Source organism: Anoplopoma fimbria, chromosome 7 (genome assembly GCF_027596085.1).
Source record: "Anoplopoma fimbria isolate UVic2021 breed Golden Eagle Sablefish chromosome 7, Afim_UVic_2022, whole genome shotgun sequence".
In the NCBI taxonomy this organism is placed as follows: Eukaryota; Metazoa; Chordata; class Actinopteri; order Perciformes; family Anoplopomatidae; genus Anoplopoma; species Anoplopoma fimbria.
The window spans coordinates 19,265,919-19,283,698 of record NC_072455.1 but is presented as its reverse complement, the minus strand read 5'-3'; the positions used below and the strand labels follow the sequence as shown (position 1 = coordinate 19,283,698).

General features: G+C 39.1%; 1 protein-coding gene across 1 annotated transcript in view; it reads right to left on the bottom strand.

Annotated features, from left to right (window-relative positions):
- LOC129093178 (protein Dok-7-like) overlaps positions 1–17,780 on the bottom strand; it is a 28,902-nt gene that overhangs the window by 9,267 nt on the left and 1,855 nt on the right. The window contains exons 4-10 of the mRNA XM_054601097.1: positions 14,864–15,064; positions 9,939–10,058; positions 5,375–5,473; positions 4,175–4,959; positions 2,202–2,250; positions 1,393–1,674; positions 362–450 (exon numbers count right to left, since the gene is read on the bottom strand). Of these exons, the coding sequence (XP_054457072.1) occupies positions 362–450; positions 1,393–1,674; positions 2,202–2,250; positions 4,175–4,959; positions 5,375–5,473; positions 9,939–10,058; positions 14,864–15,064 (1,625 nt within the window). The remainder of the gene's footprint in view (positions 1–361; positions 451–1,392; positions 1,675–2,201; positions 2,251–4,174; positions 4,960–5,374; positions 5,474–9,938; positions 10,059–14,863; positions 15,065–17,780) is intronic.

Below are 17,780 nucleotides of genomic sequence, written 5' to 3'. Positions count from 1 at the left end.
CTTATCATCCAACCCTACTCTATTGCTTTTTGGACTTTTCTTCCTCTTGGCTGAACGAACAACTCTGAGAACAATGTTTCTCATCAGAAACCAACATGGAAGTCCAAAGCACAAGATTATAGTTGAGACTGTACACATTTTAAAGTTTAAACATTAAACAACATTAGTGAAACAATCCAGACTTCCTAAACTATGCTTATTTCAATCCACAAGTGGGATAACAAACGGGACAAGAAGTTTCAAACTACATATTTTGTTCATGTTAAATTTCCGATATTACTTGAGCCTAAATGTTAAGCTGAACTCAAAATGTGTCAGTGGTTGATAGCATTAAGCGGATTAGAGTTTTGAATGGGCCTACCTCTGAGTTCTTCTCCGGCGTCCGACTCTCCATGATCTCATAAGAAGGATCAGCTCTGCGTCTTTCCTCTTTACTATTAAGCCTTTTGTCTGGTGGGAGAGAAAAACAGAGGGTGTTTTTAAATATTAGAAATTAAACTGCAATCTCTTGTGCCAATAGTCAAGGCCTAATTTTTATCCCACATTGTTTTCTAATCCATTTTTTAAATCAAATTAGACATGGTGCTCTTTGGGTATAAATGCATGAATTCATCCAGACCCAGTGGTGGTGACAGATAACAGTAGATTGATTCATCATCTCACAATAACATCGACTATTACACATGGGGAAAAAAATCATCCCCGGTGCAGGAAATAAGAGCTGTATTGATAAAATGATAACGTGCAATACATCACAAAGAGGTTTAACATGCAGTCGTTTAGTGTCATTCCGTGTGCTCCTCTGCAATATCTTGTTACTTATTGGTCAAAATGTATGCCGATATATCTGTATTAAGCTAATACAAACTGACATATCAGCCCGGTAAATGCATTGTTCTCCTTGGCATATACAAACAAGTCGCCAGTTTATTAGGGACAACTAGATAAACACTAATACAGTCTACTCTTACACCTACAATACATGACCTATTTGGAGTGTTATAAGGTTCAGTTGAAACTGTTTTACAGAGTTGCAAATTCAACTGTATGATCATTTTGGAGGATGCAGTCTCTCGTAGAGCCTAAATATATAATTTATGATTTCAAAGTTCATGCAGTAACACATTCAGTCCCATCTTCTTCTTTTCAAAGCCCGTCAAACTCAGTTGTACAAGCAACACAAGAAAAGGAAACTTCACAGAGTGCAGAGAGAAAAACAAGCAGTTGATTAAACAAAAGAAGCCAGAAGGAGAAGAAGTGTGTTTCTTTTATTGATAACAAGAACAGAACGGAAACAAAGAGAAGATCCACTTCAAAGGTCTGCAGAGGTAAAGGACTTGGAAAAAAACTTGGTTGTGAGTTGGAGAGGAAACTGGAGAAGAGGCCTCTTACCTTCACTGGTCACTGTTGGACCATTCATCTCTTCATACTGACACTGCAGAACCACGCTCTGTGATCCATCACTGGGAGCTTGGTAGAGCGGGTCCTCATTTACAGCCGCTTCATGTTCTTGGTTTTTCTTTATGTGCAGCCCAGTTGGAAAGGTTTGTAAAATGGAAACGTTCCTGTGGCGGTTCATATCAGCAGGTGCGACCCGTGGAGGAGGATGGCAGTGCTCTCCTCGACACTTTAAACAGTTTTCGTAAATGACAGCTCTTTTGTCTTGCTCTGAATCTTGTAATGGTACACAGGTGCCAAATGATGCAGATTTGAGCTCATTTCCAAAACTAGGGCTCATTGACTCATAAAGGTTCAGTCTGTTAATCTTTGCCTCGAGCTGCCTATCTGCATTTGGAAAGCCTAGCAGATCAGCTAAGAGACTGGCTAATCTCTCTCTTCCTTTTTTTGGCGGCAGTGAATCCTCACTTCTCCTCACTGTTGGCTTCTCTGAGCTGTGGATGTTTCCAGAGGCACAGGGTTTCTCCAAAATTTGCCTCACTGCAATATTGTATTCACTGGCGGTGCAGGGTCTGCACAGGGATTTGTCAACACTTTGATCTGCTGGATTGAAAACATGATGTTCTGGAGGCAAAAAAAAACCTTCAACTCACTTTGATTTTTGTCCCAAATCAAATCTAGAAAGCTCCAGCTGCTACAGCATATTATGAATGTTTTTTTCTCTAACAGGCATCAACTCTGTTCATGCATGCAAGATTCAATGCATGCAGTGTGCATACAATATTTCAACTGATTACACTTACCTGGTATGGCAGGTATTGCTGAACCACTTGCAGGGATGCATGGCGTCCCCTGTGAGATGAAACAGAAAATTAGACAAAATAAATTCCTAAATACAAAGTGGTTTAAATAGAAGAATAAGCAACAACAAACTCTAAGCCTGGTGTTTCATTAAAAGGCATGTAAAAAGGAACCAACAATGCCAACAATCCCATGAGAAGACCAAAACCTCCAGCCTCCTGTAAGTAAGGTCAATTAATTGTCTTTTTATGTGATTTGTTGACAATAAGAAGATATACAATATGGCCAGCCTTTTCCTTTAAAAGCTCCCCACAGTGGACTGTTAAGTTTCTATAACTCAAATACATTTATATTTTAAAGTTGAGATGAGTCATCACTGTATATGCTTTCAATGTCATGTCCATGTCTGTCAGATGACTACATCCATCACACAGAGTATATATTTTTGTAGCTTTATTACCAGTACTACCCCCTCTTTGTCAAACCAGCCAAACCATTCTAAGTCTGTTCACAACAGCGACACTGCAATTATACTACAATGTTTTAATACCAACCAATTTTAATGCTTGTATAAATATACTTCAAAATGTGAATTGACATGTATTTAGTAGTGGTTAGACGTTTGTTTTTTAACTGGCCCTTTAACTCAATAAACACTACAGGGATGGATTGTGTTGCTCAGGCTGATGGTGATAAATAACCTCCCACACTGCTCATGTCGGATAAGCTTCTGGCCAATAACTCCCATATTTACTTTAGTTCACTGAGGAATAACTTAAAGGAAACAAAGAGAAAGAAAACATTTTGTTCAGGTTATTAAATACAATTTGTCTTTCTTAACTAAATGCACCACCAGTAGGTGGAGCTATTAGTTTATAATATTCAATGAACATGACATACAACTGACATGGATACAGCAGAACAGAAATGTTTTCACTGTGTTTTCAAATGACATCAAACTCAAGAGTTCAAGAGATGTTTAAAAAAATATACTGCAGTTTTCTACTGAAAATCATCAGCAACACAAGAAAGAATCATCAGTATAAAACCGGTATAAATGATGTGAGACTATTATGTATCACAGCCAAGCAGGTCCATCAAATCAATCAAAGGGTAAAAAGATTTACTGCAAAACCCAACGTGTCTTTCTTCACTTATAGCAACTTATCAAGACTAAACAATAGAGAAAATAATGGGAAGCTGAAACAATTTAATTGTTCACTATTGTGATACAAAAAAACTAAATGTGACAATTAATGGACCAATTTATTAAGAAATTGATCCCCAGATTGACTGATAATAAAAATATTTTTTAGTTGCAGTTAAGCAAACTCTGAAGAAGAAATCCCCACCGACTCTATGAACGCCAAGCCAAGGATTAGAGCACTATCACTTCCTAGTTGACAGCTGAACTTCATTGATCATATCGAGAAGTTTTTACTACAAGATTATTTTTGTCATCTTATGACAGTATAAATGCCATGAATTCATTTGAATGGCATTCAGTTTGCAAGCAATACATAAGAGGTAGAGGTGTAAAAACAGAAACACTTGAAGTCAGTCGCGAGGTGTAAATATTCTACATACAATGACAACTTATGAGACAGATGGCCGATGTGACTGTTGGTCGTTTTGACACCAAACGCAGAGCAGCTTCACCGTCTGCCTGCAAACCTCAAAGGTCATATTGACAGCGAGCTACAGAACAGATGATACAGTGATGATAAGGCCTGCTCACAAAAGCTGCTACTGTATGACAAGGAGTTATACGACAGAGCATGTTCAGGAGACCATTTGAACAAAGAGGATGCCTTTTTTTTTTTTTAGCTAAACAGATGGCGAGACGAGAATATACGAGAATAGAACAACACTTATATCTGAGCTTAACCAAATGGTGTTTCTGGATAAAGGATAAAACACAAATGCATTAAAATAAGAACAAGCACAACTAACAGTAAGACATTTTTCTGCTTACCTTAAATCCACCACAAACTGAGCAGATCGTCACAATGGTTTTGGGGAAGGATGTGAGAGAGTCTGTGAGTTCACTAAGGGCCAACTTGTCTTTCTTACCCTCCTCTGAGGGTATTTGTAAGTGTTCACTCGTTGAATGTCTATCAGTGGTTTCTGAGTGGTCACCAGAGGTCATGGCGCTGCTTTTATCCTCCTGTGCTGAGTCTGTTTTGAGGCCTGAAGATGAAGGAGTGTCCTTTATTGAGACGGAGGGTTCATTGTCTTTGGTATCCCCACTTCCCTCCTGTATCAGACTCTTGGGGCTATCATAGAGATACCTAAGTGATGTTGGTACTTGGTATTCATGTCCAGAGACAGTGGTGCAAGTACACGGGCTCAGGTCTTGAGCCAAGTGGGGAGGCAAGCTGAAAACGGACCCAAAGTCCTCCCCGGGGGTGATATCCAGGCTGCCTGTGTAGGAGGAGAAACTTCCAGAGTAAGAGGAATGGCTGCCGGTGGCGATGCCGCTGTCAGCCGAGCTCTGACGGCCGATCTCCTGGAGCTGCCGGGGGGGCTTGACAACAGGCCGGTTTCCACCTCCCTGGTTGACGGAGAGCTTCCCGATGCTCGGTAACGACACTTTAGCTCCAACATGACTGATGCTGTCAGATGGGTTGGAGGTCGGCTCAGTCCAAATGGCCATTCGGCTGCCAATGCTGCAGTCTGATTGGCTGTTGTCTGACGTGTCAGAGGAGCCGGATATGCTGCGGTCGTCGCCGCCAGCAGACGGGCAGTATGAGGACGAGACTGCCAAGGAAGACAACATTAATGCAATTTTAATGAATATAATCAATAGCTTCAACGAAAACATTGCTTTAATCAATAACGCATTTAAAGCATCATAACACCATTATGACTGTTTTTTCCCCCAGGTATTCACCGCATGATAGGAACAATAAATCACTTGTGTGTGTAATGTCAAATCTGCAAACTTAATTTAAATCAAAGTGCAGCATCATTTAAAGCTAATGTATCATTTATTCTCTTTGGTGGGTGAAAGGGATCACTGAAGTTAAACAATGATTATGGGGGCTTTGGGATGATTGTAAAACGAAAAACGCACATTCAGAGCAGCAAGATTTGTGAAATTGATAAACTTTGATCTGCAGTTTGACAGTTTTTCTACTTCGAATCAGCACAGCATAACAGTGACGTGCTGTACCTGTGCTGCTCCTGTGAGAGAGCATGCTCAGTCGTTTCTCCAGCTCCTGGGCCTCGTGGTTCAACCTCTCCTCCGAATTCGTCCGACTGGCGCTGGGGTCTGTTAGAGAGAGCATCAGAACAATAACCCACAATGACTCAATTTAATTATATATACAAATATGTAGACACAAACACACACAGACTTATAATGTATACATCAAACAAACTAATGACGACACAGGAAGTTTCTGGAGTCTTGCTACTGTCACCGAGCCTGCACTGCTGTGACACAGGAACAGCTGTGAAAACTTATCCAACAACAACGCCAGAGAAACAAGAAGGGGACCCTTTAAACCACAAGAGCTTCACTCATGAAGGGCTGTGGTCTCAGGGAAATAAAATATCAGCCACAAGATGCTGGTGAAAAGAATAACTAACAAGCACTTTGGCCCGTGAGTGTAACAGGCCTTTGCACACGCACAGAAAAGGGTCACACAGGGGAACACCTTGCAGTATTTGTGTAACACTACAGGGTTTATTAATAGCGTTGCCACGTGCCTCTGTTGGCAGGCGATGGGCGGCTAGTGGCTAAAGACTGTTGGTGGTGTTCAAGGATCTCATGTACCTTGGAAGGTCACCTCTTAACACTGGATCGATTTTTCCCCCCGAGCCTACAGCGGTAATGTGGTAAATGGACCAGAACTCTGTACATGGTTAAGTTCACATCCTACATGTGGAATATTGACGTACAGTATACAAATGTGTCCTCAAATATATAAAAGAATGACTGGGAGAAACTTTAAGATGACTTTAGTGAGCCACTGGTGACCCTTGTCTCATATAGTTACATGTTGATCCTGTCAAAAATATACAAAAGTAACATGTTTATCCTACTGGTGTTCACAAGGATGCAACTCATATATCAACTTTTTAAAAACTTCACCCCTACTACAGTTTGGTGTAGACAAAGTAATATTTGAGTCAGTCAGAATTACATTTAGAATTTGTAGGTCTAAGGTCCAAACTGAAACATTTTGAGCCAAGATTTCCAATTTTTGAACTAACATTCAACTTTTACAATTTAGTCATTACTGTGATATTTGATTAGTATTTCATTTCAAGATAAAAGTTCAAAAGGAAGGAGAATAAATTCATTAACTCTTTGTCCTGATATTGTGTAACAAGAAGCACATAACACAAACATCAGGAGGCATAGCTTTCCTGGTGAAAAACATCTGTGCAACAATGCAGCTCAACAAGCCAAAGAGATAGAACTTCACATTTTTAAGGAATTGTACTTGGCCGGAGAAACCTTCAAACTATTATATATCTCAGTCGTAAACTCACCTTCAGAACTGGTAAGATTTAAAATAAGATTTGAATTTTTTTAACAAAGATTTCAAATGTGTGTGCACATTTAAAAAGAAATGCTTTACATTTGTTTAGAGTCAAACTTAAAACTTGTACAACCTAGCTAAAATGTTATAACTACTTTTTTCAAGAAGAAAACATACTTTAATCTTAGTATGACACAAAAAATAATTTAGTATGTTTTTAATGATTACAGTTTTAGTGTCTTGGTTAAACGTTAGGTGTACAAATTAAATCAAAGTGTACGAGCAGCAACTTTAAACAAAACAACTGATTGACATATTTCACATCAGTTGTCATGGCTGCATCCAAATAGAAAAACTATTTAGCTGCCTCTACCACAGCATCTCTACTACCTGCTCCTGAATAGAGATTCAACATCATACATGCCGTCTCATATGACGCCTGCACTCCATTTAAGTAGGTTTCTCTGCCATTGCTGCAGCACAGACAAATGGAGCACGGCCAACGAGATCAGAAAAAAGTGGGGTCATATCTCTCTGACTGACAGGCGTCGCAGCCTATCACACGCTGTATTTCTTGTGGCTACCTCAACTCAGCTAAGCTCCACTAACACCTCCTCCCCTTTGACTAAATTAGGATTTTCTGGCTACTGTTACTGGCAAAACAGCAGTCCTCACTACATTTATCTAATGTGTATGGTTATAAGATAAGCATCAAAAGTAAAGACACTGACACTAACAGTACTTATTGCACCCCTTGTGTAATTGCTCTATAAAAATAAAACTGACTTGATACAATCTAAACTGTATGCATTTTCCACTTTACCCTGAAGCAGGCATTGTCATCATCATTCCCTATATCGTCATCCACTGGGCGGATGATTACTTGTAATGTTCCTAGAGGAACGTAGTAATGCAAGTTTAAAATGTTCCCCACGGGCATAATGTCTGTATGCTGGAGACTAACCAGAGAGCAGGAAAGTGAAAGGCAGAGAGAGGTGGAAACATTACTGCACCCAAGGGTGACAAACTGATGAATGAACCTGGGAACATAACAGCAATTAATCAAAACAGAGGCGGAGAGATTAAGCCAGGAGCAGTGTCGGACAGAGACACAGACACCGAAAAGGACAGAGGTGAATTACAAGTGAGAACCATAGCCACAATTAAAGGCTGCAGAGGGGAATAAGAGTATAAAATGAGAGAGCGGAGGGGAGAGAGAGGAGCGGTGGGTGACTGAGTATGAAATGAAGGGGGGGAGGCAGCAGTGGAATCCTGTGGATGAGGTTACATACATGCCCGGAGTGATTAGAAGGCTTTCGCTGCTCTGCTTGTGTGAACTGTGACTTTGACCCCTTGCTCTCCCTCCAACATCCTCCCTGCTATTTATTCTATTATGCGCTACAATAATAGGAGGATGAGCTAAACCTGTGATTGAGCAGCGAGATGTGTGAAAACCAGAATATCCACGAGCGCCCACAGCTGCCCGGTCAACATTTCCTGCTAAGTCGTTCACTGGGTGAGACATTTTCTTTTAAAACTGCTAGTGTGGAAAATCGAAGGTGTTATAAGTGGACAGCAGAAGAGCAGATAACGCTCAACAGCTTTAGTAATATTAGACCATGCATCCAAATGTGTTATCAAAATAACAGAAATAGGAAAATTTCTTTTTCAATGTGCCAAGTAACAGTTTAGAGTTTATTTCTAAATGAAAACTGCAATAACTTTTTGGGCTACTTGAGGGCTAAAGAAACAAGCATTGTCTAAACAAATTCATGGCTAAAGTTTCAGCAAACAGTAGCTTTTATTCACATCCAGCAGATATGGAGCACCATAATCATTTATTTGGCACCCTGGCGAATGCAAGTCCAGTAGTCATTCTCCTTTTAGCTCCATTTTTGGTCTCCACCAGCTCTTGGGGGTAATATCTGTCTCTAAAGCTCCTAAATGCTCCATTTTGATCATCTTTAGTTGCTTAAGCTTTCTGTCTGTTTGGTGTCAAGCCAGTGGTGTACTGTTTATTAGTGCCTTTTTGCCATAAACAGTAGCATACAAAGAAGCTGACGAGACTGGCAACAGTGAATGAGTGACACCAAAACTCTCCAAAACGTTGTGGGGAGCTGCAGTCTGGTGATAATTCTCTTGAGCTTTGTCACTACATTATATCCTTTTACATTGTCATTGATCCATTGTTGATATAACAATATTGATACTAGCAAGTATCAATGTAAGAGTTGTAATAAAGTCAAAGTTGAGGAGGAACATAATCTGAAACAAATATTTTTATGTCAGAAAATGCCAAAAAATGTCCTAAAGCCCACACTGATATCTTAAAGTTTGTTTTGTCTGATTAATAGTCAAACCCCAAAAAGGTATTCAGTTTCTTATCACAAAACACAAAGAAACACAGCAAATCATTACAACTGCTAAAATGGAGTCAAAAAAAGTTTGCCATTTTTGCTAAAGAAATAACTATACAATAACCCATTTTCAACATTATTGGGGATTCATTTGCTTTTCAACTTTCAGCGCGGAATCTTACAAAAACAAACTCCACACAGATACTGTCAGGTTTCCACAATGGGTGGCAAAGGAACATGAGAGAAGATTACAACCCTGCTGTAATGAGAGTATAACAAACCTAAAGGCTATTTGGAACTCGGCCCATTCTCCAGAATGCTCACCAGTAGCACTACACACTCAACTATACATAGACTACAATTCAATTTGCTTTTCCATAACCACAGTTAGTACAGTAGTCATCCTCTTACTGATGTTTAAGGTGACCCTTAGCTTTAAATTCACCACAGTACACTTAAGTCAGGGGTTAGGGCGTTTGACTAAAATTATAAATTGCTTCAAAGGATTAGCCAATTACATAAAAACAGCTGTCAGTCATAGTTTAGTCACATCAAAGCACATCCATCCACGGAGGAATCCTCTGACTCATTCTGCCAAAAATGGTTGGATTCCAGGAAGGCCGCACACCTAACAGCTATAATAATCCCTGGAGGCACAGGAGGGGAGCCAAGCATGGTTTGGTACAATTTTAAATTGTTGACTTAAGAGTTTTTCGGATACTCCTTGGCAACAGCAAGGCTATTATTTATCCAAAAAAGCATCACATAGAGATCCACCTTCTTTTTTTTTTAAAATGATAGTCCTTACAACTGATCTTTGTGTCTTTCTGTAACATAAAGGTTGGTGTTCCAGTCCAGCTAAGCAGATTTAAACACCTCTGGTACTGACCTGGCAAAACTGGCCGCAGTCCAAAAGGGCCTCTGTTGGGGGAGATGCCTCTGACATTGCAGTCGAATAGAAAGCTGATCTGCTCGCTCTCAGCAGATGCGAGCAAGAAAACACCGGCCCCTGTGGAGAGCAGACTTTATTAGTGTCAAGTTAGTTTTTGCAGCACTGAAGTACCCACCAGAAGGATCATGAAGTAATGCATAAGAAAGCTATATTTGCTTGATATCATTTGAAATGTTTCAGTTGTAGTGAAAATTTGACTGATATCTACTATGTCTGCAACAAACAACCATCTCATTTTGGATTTATTCGTTTGGTCTCTACATGTTTATAAAAAAAAAAAATTGAAATGTTTATTACAATTAACTAAACCCAAAGCATTATTTGTTTGTGTGATCAACAGTCCAAAGATTTGCAGTTTAACTTTCAAGTAAAAAAAACAGCAAATCCTAACAACTGAGAACCTTGAACAAGACTAAGAGTGCATTGCTTTCACAGCTAACCTGTTTGGTTTGTTAAGGCAGGGTGAGGTCTGTTTCCCAGTTCAGCATGCCAGCATGCTCACAATGACTGTGTAATGTTCACCAATTTTACAATCTTAGTTTAGCATGTTAGTAAGATTATATCAGCACTGAAGAAAAAATACAGCTGAGGCATATGGGCACAACAGTTTTACCAGTATGTGGTCACATAACATAGTATTGGAATAAATGTACAATTTTGACCTGATGATGGTGTTTGATAAAAAGTTAGTTGGATCATCAAAGTTGTTAAAAAAGTTGATAATTCATCCCAAGGAGAACATGAATGTTCAAACCAAATTCCATGGTAATCCATCCAATAGACAATAATCAACCTCATGGTGGCACTAGAGGAAATATCAAAGGATCCCCAAAGACAAAGAATAAATCAACTGAGCACCATAAATATATATACAAAGGTTTGTAGCAATTCATGCAATAGTTGTCAAGATACTTCAGTCTTAAGTCAGTGGACCAAACGATTGACATTGCTATACCTAGAGCAATGCTGCTACCACTGCTTTTTTTCTCCAAAATCCTTTTTTGCAGTTTAAAAGAAGAAGCCACTTGGGGGCAGTCATATAACAACTTTGCAGAAATAAAATATCAAGTAAAATTGAAAACAAGAATGATATTATCAAAGAATAAGTAAACTAATTTGGCCGGGCATTCAGTGATAACTTTTAGTACTTACAAAAATGATTGAGGTTTGATACGTAGCCCTTGTCGTGGCTGCGGTTCTACATTTCATATTAATTCACAAAAAGTAATTTATATTTACTCTTCAATGCTCCCAGTATGTCTCTCACATCAATTTAGAATGTCATCAAAGGTGATATAGGAATGCAAAGGTTAAAGGCCGTGCTCCCCATAGGTCCCTTGGCCTCCCCCTGACAATACGACCTGCTGTTCATTACAAGGTGTCACCATTAAGGGGTCGTTGTGTCGTCCTGTCCCTGAGACCACCCATCTCAAGGCAGGCCCCGATCACATTCCCAACACTCCTCACGCAGTGAGCAGGGTCAAAGGGTCGGCAGTAAAGTCTGAACAAATGTCTGCACCAGTCCAAACTGAAGATGCATTGCCTGCTGACGTGGATGATAGGGATTTAATCAAGTTTAAGTAATTCATTTCATCATATATTGTACTCCCACATGGCACAGACACTTTGGTTAGATTTAAGATTAATTTGAATCTCTTCAAATATTTTCTTGTTGAGGAACCACATCTACTCGTGTCATGCTTTTGATAGCAGGTGACTGAACGTCAGGTGCCAAAGCTAGAGACAAAAAAAATAAAGCAAAACAAAGGACAGGTGGCAGAGCTCATTTAGTCTACAAAGATTCTGTAGTGGACCCTTCTGTTCTCTTCTCTAAAAAGTGATAAAACACAGAGTCATTATAAAAGTTACAGAACTTATTAAATTGTGTTCAGTAAGTGGGAAGTGTTAACCTTCTAAAGTCACTAGAGCAAAGGCTGGCCTTATTATTTTCACAGCAGCAAAGTCATAGTTTGTTTTTGGACACACCACACTCTTTCTTTTTATTCTTTTCTTCCTTTCTAGGTGAGTTGAACTAAATAATCTATGGAATCAGCGGCAGCTTTCCCAAGGGGAACAACATTAACCTTCTCCAAGACATGGATTTCTTCATTAATAGTGAAATTAACAACTTGATATACATGTACACATTTAACTGTCTAGTTATATTCCCCCGCAAATTAAATAAAATGGAACTATACTCTAAGCAAAACTTTTGATTTTCTTTAAAGCAGCACAACAAGCTAGAACCACAACACAAATTAAGACATCCAGCAACATAAGCAATCATTTATATTTCATTGGTTTGTGTCCCCATAAGATAATTATTCTCCTTTTAGCTCTAATTTTGGTCTCCTCCTTCTACAAAGAAAAATATCTGACTCTTTAGCTGCTTAATGCTCGATTATGTTCATCTCAACACTAAACTAACTTTCTTCTTCACCGCTGCCAACTTTTTTGCTCAACCACATCACTGCTGCTTTCTCGCTTAATCACTCACTCCCCACTATACACACAATGGCTCTATTATTCTCTAAATTACTAACAACAATTGTCTCTAGATAGGGCTATTTGCGTTTTTGCGTCGTTGTTCTCCTACACGCGTGGCACACAAAATAAGTTCCATCAGGTTGCAATCTTCAACCAAATCCTACACTTGGCACCTTTGAAGATCCGTGAAGCTAAAATGAAGAGCTGGGTGATAATGATCTGTAGGTGTTTTTGTAGGAAGAACAAAAAAATCCCCTTCACATTACATTTAGTTATTTGATCAATTGTTAATTCATACCTATTTGTGAAGCTTTAGAATCTTCTTTATGTACTATTTGAGGAAATCTGTTACGCTGATCATTCAAGAAATAAAGACACAGCATAACAATATCATATTGATTTTCAATTTATGTTCATTTTTAATTAATAAAAAATTGTTGTGTGTTTTAATTTGTCATTCATGCGTAACTTGGTTACTGCAAAGCTGCATTTCCCGCTGGGATTAATAAAGTGTCAACCCAGGTGATTTTCCAACTCTTTGCTGATTCATTTTCCATACATCATTGTCTTCCATCCATCTGACTACTCATTTGAGCCCTTACATCAAGTGTGACAAGTGTTTTATAGCACACTTTGACTACTTGGCTCGCATTTACTACTGAAAAACTAGAATCATTACCGATAAACTCAACAGGACAAAAGGTCGGACAAATACAGCTTCAACCACAAGTGAGAGGTTCAACGCCGTTAGACTACTTCTCCCCTTGCTGTGGATACACTGTGCTGAAAGGTTACATGCCAAAGGAATGCACTCCTTCAACACTCAAACATTAAAATGCACCTTTGCGTTTACACACATTTACCCTTTTTTTTTTACTGTCTTTCTGAAATTGTGTTTATGTAATATCTGACCGTCTTCATATTATCAAGATTTAATAGAGCTAAATAAATCACACATCGCATACTGACGTGTCGTGTTTCCAGTGGGCTCATCGTGTTTCTGTAATGCTCTGATGTCTCTGGCATTCCCCTCATGCCTCTCTGTCCCCCTCCAGGTGTCGACATACACTCATCTCGGCTTTAATGGCTTCATGTCTGTTCCAAGATGTAAACTGTAGTTTACGTTTACCCTGGGACACACACACACACACACACACACACAGCAAGGACCGTTATAACTGAGCTTAGGGGGTAACTCCTGTTTCTCCAAAACAACTTCTCTGGAAAGACGCATGATGTTGAATTTCAGGCACAGCAGAAGTGATCCTGCACAGACTAATTTCTTCCAGCAGGTTTCTTGTTGTTATGAAGCAGCTGTTTTAAAAAAACCATGATGAGAACAAGTGAAACATATTTTACTGCCATTTACATCATATGCTTGCCATTACTCATCCAAGTAAATCAAATAACCAATAACAGCCCACTCTTTGGGATTTAACATCAACATTACACCCAGATGTGGTTGTTAACCACATGTTGGCGAACTGAAGAGATTGTGCAGCAATAAAATATCAATTGACACACAATTGTTTCTAGCAGAGATTTATGCCAACTGGATTACAAATTGGTGTGACTTTGAAGTATATCTAATGTCACAATAACCAACAAACTACCAGCTATGATTGGCCGACTGCAGAGAACACGCCTCAGTTTCCCAATGACCCAAGTCAGGTGTAACTCCTTAACAATGTGCCGAGATTAGGGGTGCATGAAATGAATGAAGCATTAATATTTCCCTTAATTGGAACAAAGTGAAACCTTGAAAATTCTAACTAAAGCATTTTCCCTCTTCTAAATGGCTGTAAAACAAGTACTACTTGTGACACTGTTGAATGAAAGATACAAATGAATCAATCATCTCCAATCACAGCCAATGCTTTTGTGGTCTGTCTGAGAAAGACAGGGCTCAGAAACCTATTTAATGAGCCATTAGCCTCTAATGATGTAGACCAATTTTACTCTAGACATTATTGTCATGACATGATGAAGATAGTGGTAGTCTGAAGTAAATTTTTGTGCTTTTTTCCCCCTTATTTTGATATTTTAACTTTGCTTTCATTTGTTGTTCTGTCCATTTTGTTGTTGATGTTCTGGTTTCCAAGCCTCCCATTTTGTCAACCGCTCACTGTTATTTGTGGTATTGACCTCTCATTAAACTTATAACTTTTCATACTTCCTTTAGTTCCCCTCATGCTTCACAAACACAAGCTATTTTAGCTGCATAAGCCAATTATCTTATATTCTTGCTGAAAAAAAAATCAGCAAAAAAACAAAATATCAGTTCATGGAGCAACATAATAGCTAAATGGCCAATATACCATTTAACACATCCAGATGTAGCACATAAAGCAACAACATTAAGAGCAAAAACTTACAGTAACCACATCTTGATCCTCCCTCGAACACAAATCCATTGGGTACAGGCCCATATCTGCGCAGGTCTGGAAGGTTCCAGTGGCCAATAATAACAGGAGGGACATCCCTGGCGAGAGCCAGTAGGTTGTTGCACAGATGAAGAGTTGCGGGTCCACTCTCCAACTTGGTCCCTGGTAAGACTCCAACGCTGAATCTATGAACTAAGGAAACAGAGAAACTAGTCAACTTCCACCATAAAACTTCAAGCATGATCTAACAAGTCAAGGTTTGTTTCCAACACATTCTTTTCATTAGAGACTTTTCTTTCTGGGGCTCTCCAATACGGTTCTACTGGACCAGTAAAGTCTGCCTAAGAAGTACAGAAGGCTGCATTTGTGATGGAATAATATTCACTGTAATTAGATGTGCAGTTGTGAAAAATACAGTTAAAACCATGCAAAAGAAATGGTTAATGTAGCAAGGAAATTGCAAGAGAAAGCAGTTATTATTATTTTATTTTTTATAAATTTGTCTTCACAGCCTGCACATGCACATGTTTCTGATAATCAACATTTAGGTTGGCACACACATAAAACACAGACACATATGAACATAATCACGCATGGATACTAATACATGCCGAAGTGTATTTCTCAAAAATATCAACAGGTTGAAAATAGTTGCGTTCCTGCTTCAAAGGGGATAGAAACACAGTGTCCTTACAAAATGATTACTTCAGCACAGATTTGATTTCATTCAACAATAAAAGGAAAAACAGCTGCAGACAGAGAATGAGATCAGCGAGCTCAGATCTAAAGCCCAATGCAGCCAATCACAGCCCCTCATAAACATCTGCATCATCGAGTCTATGAACTGTTTCTAATAAGAAACCAATGAGGATAACTGGATGTAAAATTAGAAACTATGAGCATTGCATTTGTGTGTCTGCCTGTTAGTTTGTGGAACTTCATTAAACACATATGTTGAGTGACCCATCAGCACTAAGCCAAAGATTTGTAGTGCGCTGAACAAACACTGCCAGGTGAGAGTGATGGAGGCGAGGATGAGGAAAGGTTGGAGAGCTGCGCCGCTTCGTCACACAGGTTAAGAAAGATTCATGCGGTGTCAAACAAAAAAACAAAAGATCTGCGAGCAGTGGCCTTCAGCCCACAGCCTGGCAGGTGACATTTCTGCAGGCTGGACACACACACACACACACACACACACACACACACACACACACACACACACACAGACACATTCAAGGACAACACACACTTTTATCTAGCCCAGAACAAAGACACAGGTGCATCTGTAAAAGCAAGCAAACACATATATCTTCACATGCACGCGCTTCAGTTTGGAAGGAACTTCTGCGATGCAATTTGTCTTAAGCACCATGTCCTCTAGCACAGTCTTGTCTCATAACACTGTCATTAGTGACTGCTTTCAAAATTCAGCTGGACTCCAGCCACCAGCCGAACAGTCCAACGCTATAATTAGCGCCTATTTGTTTACCACTTATTTATAACTTATACAATAGATCCACACAGTGGACGGTAGGCCTGAGGCTTGCATAATCAGTGACATCTCTAAAATAACTTCTCCATCTTATAATTATTATTATTATCATGACCATTTTTTTTATTATTATTATAATTATTATACATGTTGTGTTTAGGAGCTTGGCTATAAATGTACTTTTAATGCTATCATGTCAGAATTTCACAGTGCATTGATACGTACTGAAATGAACATCCAAATCATAATTATCATTTAGCCATCTTTGTCATAACCTTGTATTCAACTTTTAAAAAGTTTCAAAATGACCATCCATTAGCATTAGCACTCATCAGGATGCAAACTGATTTGTTTTGGTTAGGGAGGATGAAGCAGAAGCGTGTGACAAGCAGAATACATAGTCAATAGTTTTTTTAGGTCTGTGACGTTTTATGTCCATCCATTATCTTTAACCGCTTATCCTGATCAGGGTTGCTGTTTCTGTATGACACACAGAAACAGACAACAATTCACAATCAATACGGGAAATTAAGAGTTAATCAATTAACCTAAGCTGCATGTCTTTGGACTGTGGGAGGAAGCCGGAGAACCCGGATAAACCCACGCTGACACGGGGAGAACATGCAAACTCCACACAGAAGGCGTACGTAGTCCAGGAATCGAACCTGGGCCCCTCTTGCTGTGAGGCGACAGTGCTAGCCACCTTTTATGTGTTTATGTTTATCTGTAGTTCAAATTTTGGTTTATACATCAATTCAAAAAGAAGTAGAAAAAACACAACCACATCTATTGGTGTAACTCTGTCCAGCCTGCATCTTCATTAAAAGTGTTTTCATCTCTCAAAGTACAAATTATGACATTTCAACTATAAATGAGAATGTGTTGTTTACATTTTATTTTCATCAGAGAAGCCTCAAAAAGCAAACAGCAATTTAGGGAATCATCCATAACCTCAATAAAAACACCCCAAATACGTCAGCAACCAATTGCGTCTTCAAAGTCAAAAGAAGCATAAATATCAAGTATTAATGCTTGCAGTTGTATCTTTATGTCATTATGACAGCTAGGCGTTGCTTTAGAATATGAATTTGCACCATGTTTATCCCTTGATTAAATGTCAGTAAGGAAACTGCAGCTTTTCCAATATGTTGCAGCACAGCCTCATCCTGTGTTGAGGGAAGTTTGTTTCTTTCTCTTGCCCTCTTTCTAGGGCTCTTGCTCTAGAAAGGGGCAAATATTACAACTTGTGATTAAAATTGCTTGTTTTTTTGCATAGGTTTCGCGAATTGCAGGGAACTTTTCTTGTTCTGCAGTCAATTTCAAACACTGAAACCTGTGAGCATGATGGATGAACTAATCGGCTTGTTGAGAATTGCTTTGATTCCAGTATAGTGCGGTCAAATGTGCTATATTTCT